This window comes from Lactuca serriola, chromosome 6, assembly GCF_051521515.1.
Source record: "Lactuca serriola cultivar US96UC23 chromosome 6, Lser_US96UC23_V15, whole genome shotgun sequence".
NCBI lineage: Eukaryota > Viridiplantae > Streptophyta > Magnoliopsida > Asterales > Asteraceae > Lactuca > Lactuca serriola.
This window is the reverse complement of record NC_136413.1, coordinates 88,475,336-88,479,962: the sequence shown is the minus strand read 5'-3', so window position 1 is coordinate 88,479,962 and position 4,627 is coordinate 88,475,336. Positions and strand designations below refer to the sequence as shown.

The window sequence follows — 4,627 nt, the reverse complement described above, 5'->3', positions numbered from 1 at the left end:
CGCCGCAGCTGCATCAGCTATAACAGCGGAAGGATGAGGTGGAGCTGGACGGGTTTCTAGTACCGAGACTTCGATAACACGAAACCCCCAACATTTCATGGTACTCTAGATGCGATTAGATCTATCAGGTGCTTATCTGACGTAGAGGGTTGTTTCTTCACGTGCTCATGTCCTACTTACCAGAAGGTCAGATGTGCCCTGAACCTGCTAAGACTAGGGGACAAGGACTGGTGGAGACTAACGACTGGATTGTACACTGATGATCAAAGAGCTGCTGTTACTTGGGAGCAGTTCAGGGATAAGTTTCGCGCCTGCTATGTTCCACGGGTGGAGCAGGAGCGGTTAGCTCAGGAGTTTTTGAGTTTGAGGTAGGATGGAGAGTCGATGATGGAGATCACCCGTATTTTCATAGAGAGGGTGATGTTCTGTCCATAGTTTGCTTCCGAGCAGGCTCAGATGACTCGTTATCTGAGCATGCTCAAGACTGACATCCGTCATTTTGTGTCTACCCAGCGATGTGATACTCTGTTGGAGTTGCAGGAGGCCGCTAGGCGGCGTGAGTTGGAGATCGAGTTGCAGTTGAGGGAGCAGCGTCCGGCCCCGACATAATCTCAGCCAGCGCTGAAGAGGTCTAAGACCGCTGATCATAGGACTGGGGGTCAGCAGAGCCGCACATGTGGGAAGTGCGGTAGGAGTCATTCTGGAGTATGTCGAGCGGGTAGCGGATGCCACAGGTGTGGAAAGGAGAGGCATTATGTGACGGATTGTCGCCAGGGTGATCCGGTTTCGGGTATGAGGTTATGCTACCACATTGATCAGGTTGGCCATGTGAAGGCCAACGGCCCATTGCTAGCCGCCAAGCCGGCGCAGGTTCCAGCGCCAGCTACTTTGAGGATCACTGATGGGAGACCTGTTAAGGCCGAGCCTCCGAAGGCTCAAGGGTGTGCTTTCCAGCTTACGACAGAGGAGGCCAGAGCAGCACCAAATGTGGTTGTAGGTATGTTCCTCTCCTTTACGTCATTTATTATATCTGTGATATGCTTATATGTTGTACCTATGCTTAGGTTCGTTTTTAGTAAACTCCTTGCCTGCTTTGGTTTTATTTGACTAGGGGGCAAGTCGGTCTTTCGTTTCTCAGACGTTTAGTAGGGGATTGGGTGTGCCAGTTGGTGAGCTAGAGTGTCCATTGAGAGCTTTTATTGCCAACGAACACGGAGTTTATGCTTCTTCGGTCTACCGAGGATGCCAGTTGGAGATCTTCGAAGTGGTCTTTCCGATAGATTTGATTGTGATTCGCATGTGGGAAGTAAGTGTGATTGTGGGTATGGATTGGCTTAGTCATTTCGGTGCCATGATAGATTATGAGGGCCAGCAAGCGGTAGTTCGAGCCGCAAGTGGGGGAGCACTGATTATATATGGCGAGGGCACCAGAACGGGGTCAGGGTTCTGTTCAGAAGCCAGAGCTCGACAGTATATTCAGCATCGATGTGCGGGTTACTTAGCTTACGTGGTGGATATGCGGGTTGGAGACCAAACTTCAGTTTCAGAGGTTCCAGTGCTTAAGGAGTTTGCCAACGTGCTTCCGGAGGAGTTACTAGGGATACATCCGGAGAGGCGGGTCGAGTTTCGGATCGACCTGGTGCCGGGTGCGGCTCCTATGTCCAAGGCGTCGTATCGTTTGGCGCCACCTGAGATGTAGGAGTTGTCTTCACAGCTGCAGGAATTGTTCGGCAAACAGTTCATTCGACCTAGCAGTTCTCCATGTGGAACACCGATCCTCTTCGTTAGGAAGAAGGATGGATCGCATCGGATTTGCATTGACTGTAGGGAGTTGAACAAGTTAACGGTGAAGCACCGTTATCCATTCCCGAGGATAGATGATCTCTTCCACCAGTTACAAGGTGCATCTTGGTTCTCCAAGATTGACTTGAGATCAGCATATCATCAGGTCCGGGTTAGAGAGGAGGACGTGGAGAAGACCGCGTTTCAGACTCGTTATGGTCACTACGAGTTCGTGGTGATGCCGTTTGAGCTTACCAATGCACCGGCAATATTCATGGACCTAACGAATCGGGTCTAGAGACCGATGCTTGATCGTTCGTTCATCGTGTTCATAGATGATATCTTGGTGTATTCCAAGACCCGAGAGCAGCACGAGGAGCACCTTAGGGAGCCGTTGGAGGTTCCGAGACAAGAGCGGCAGTATGCCAAGTTCTCGAAGTGTGAGTTTTGGTTACGAGAGATCTAGTTCCTCGGACATCTCGTTAACCATGAGGGGATTTTGGTCGATCCGGCCAAAATCAAGGGAGTTATTTAGTGGGAGGTGCTGAGGTCTCCTTCGGATATCAGGAGTTTTCTGGGGTAAGTAGGATATTACCGGAGATTTATTCGAGACTTCTCCAAGATTGCGGTACCCCTCACTCGTCTAACAAGAAAGGCGATGTTTGTGCGAGGCTCCACTTTTGACATTCCCTGAGGGAGTAGAGGATTTTGTGGTATTCTGTGATGCATCCATCACAGGTTTAGGGGCGGTCCTCATGCAGAGAGGACGAGCGATAGTCTATGCATCACGGCAGCTGAAGCCACATGAGATGAGATACCCAACGCATGATCTGGAGCTGGCAGCGATGGTATTCGCTCTCAAGATTTGGGGGCATTACCTATATGGGGTCCGTTGTACCATATACACAGATCACAAGAGTTTGAGACACATTATGGATCAGCCGAACCTGAATATGAGACAGCGCAGGTGGTTAGATGTAGTCAAGGACTACGATTGTGAGATCCTTTACCACCCTGGTAAAGCGAATGTGGTTGTGGATGCGTTGAGCCGCAAGTCAGCTAAGTCTTCCACCCCAGCAAGGTGTATGAGAATAGCGGTGGATTCCCCGCTGGTGAGTTTGACCAGAGATGCCTATATCGAGGGCATACGACCAGAGAACATGAATTTGGAAAGGATCAAGGGAGAAAGCGCTCGGTTTGTTCAGGATAGCCGGGGTTATTGACCCGATGTGGTCGAGTTTGGGTTTTGATGACTGGTGGAGTCAGGCAGACAGTGATGGAGGAGGCTCATAAGTCTCATTTGTCCATACACCCGGGGGCCACCAAGATGTACCGAGACTTGAGTTTGAGTTATTGGTGGCCATGTACGAAGCGAGAAATCCCTTGGTATGTCGATAGGTGCTTGACCTATAGGATGGTCAAGGCCGAGCATCAGAGGCCGCATGGTAAGCTGCAGCCTCTGGAGATCCCCATGTAGAAATCGGAACAGATCGCGATGGACTTCATCACGAAGCTGTCAAGGACGGCGAAAGGGTTCGGCGTTATATGGGTCCTCGTGGATCGATTGACCAAGAGCACTCATTTCTTGGCGATACAGGAGAGTTCTTCGGCTGAGAGGTTGGCCGACATATATGTCCACGAGATCGTTGCTCGCCATAGAATTCCGGTCTCCATTGTCTCAGACCGAGATGCTATATTTACCTCCTGTTTCTGGAAGAAGTTCCACGAGGAACTGGGCACACACTTGTACTTTAGCACAACGTTTCATCTGCAGACAGACGGTCAGAGCGAGTGGACCATTCAGACCCTCGAGGATATGTTAAGGGAGTGTGTCATTGATTTCGGTGGGAGTTGGGATTCCCACCTACCTCTTGTAGTGTTTTCTTACAACAACAACTACCATTCCAGCATTGGCACCCCACCTTTTGAGTTATTGTATGGGCACAGATGTCATACCCCGGTTTGTTGGGGTGAGGTTGGACACCGAGTGATGGAACAGACAGAGGTAGTCCTACAGACTACTGAGAGGATTCAGCAGATTAGGCAGCGACTACAGACCACTCAGAGTCGGAAAAAGAGTTACGCCGATAGACGTCGATCTGAGTTAGAGTTTCAGGTTGGTGATATGGTACTCCTGAAGGTCTCGCCGTGGAAGGGTGTGATTCGCTTCAGGAAGTGGGGGAAATTGGGTCCCCAATACATTGGTCCGTTCAGGGTCATTGCCAGGGTTGGCAAGGTGGCGTATAGGCTAGAGCTCCCAGAGGAGCTTAGTCGGATCCATAACACTTTCCACGTTTCGCAGCTGCAGAAGTGCATTGTGGATCAGGAGGCAGTGGTGCCATTGGATGATATTTAAGTAGATGAGCGCCTGAATTACATAGAGAGACCTGTGGCCATACTTCAGAGGAAGACAAAAGTTTTACGAAATAAGGAGATACCTTTGGCGAAGTTACAATGGGAGCATCAGAAGGGATCTGAGTGGACGTGGGAGCCGGAGGCAGAGATGCGGGAGCATTAACCGACATTGTTCATCGCACCAGAATTTGAGGGTGAAATCTAATTCAAGTGGGGGAGAGTTGTAACGCCCTGATTCTCAGGTATTGATTTATGTTGAATATTTTTGGTCTTTGGGTCTACTCAACGAGTTGGTCGCCCTACTCAACGAATAGTAGCGGGTTGGTCCACACGTTTTAATGACCTACTCGCCGAGTCCAAGAAGGGACTCGACGAGTAGGAGCTAGCAGATGAAACCCTAAATTCCAGGGCATTGCACCCTAATTAAGGGATCATTGGCCTCCCCCAGCCTCCCCTTTACAGCCTCTTGTCTCTCTTTAACCCTAATTCG

The 4,627-nt window shown here is 50.1% G+C and overlaps 1 protein-coding gene across 1 annotated transcript; it reads left to right on the top strand.

The window, feature by feature from the left end:
• The first annotated feature begins 792 nt into the window (after positions 1–792).
• LOC145059991 (uncharacterized) lies at positions 793–1,699 on the top strand. The gene is made up of 2 exons (XM_079007737.1): positions 793–870; positions 1,112–1,699. Exons 1-2 carry the CDS (start codon positions 793–795, stop codon positions 1,697–1,699), a joined length of 666 nt encoding a protein of 221 aa, XP_078863863.1.
• The last annotated feature ends 2,928 nt before the right edge of the window (positions 1,700–4,627 follow it).

What these genes read in the sequence shown, in the direction of transcription:
- LOC145059991 (XM_079007737.1), top strand. Translation starts at nt 793, where the DNA reads ATGAGGTTATGCTACCACATTGATCAGGTTGGCCATGTGAAGGCCAAC. An exon ending in TAGCCGCCAAGCCGGCGCAG is followed by an intron (nt 871 to 1,111) that starts GTTCCAGCGCCA and finishes TTATTTGACTAG; the next exon opens with GGGGCAAGTCGGTCTTTCGT.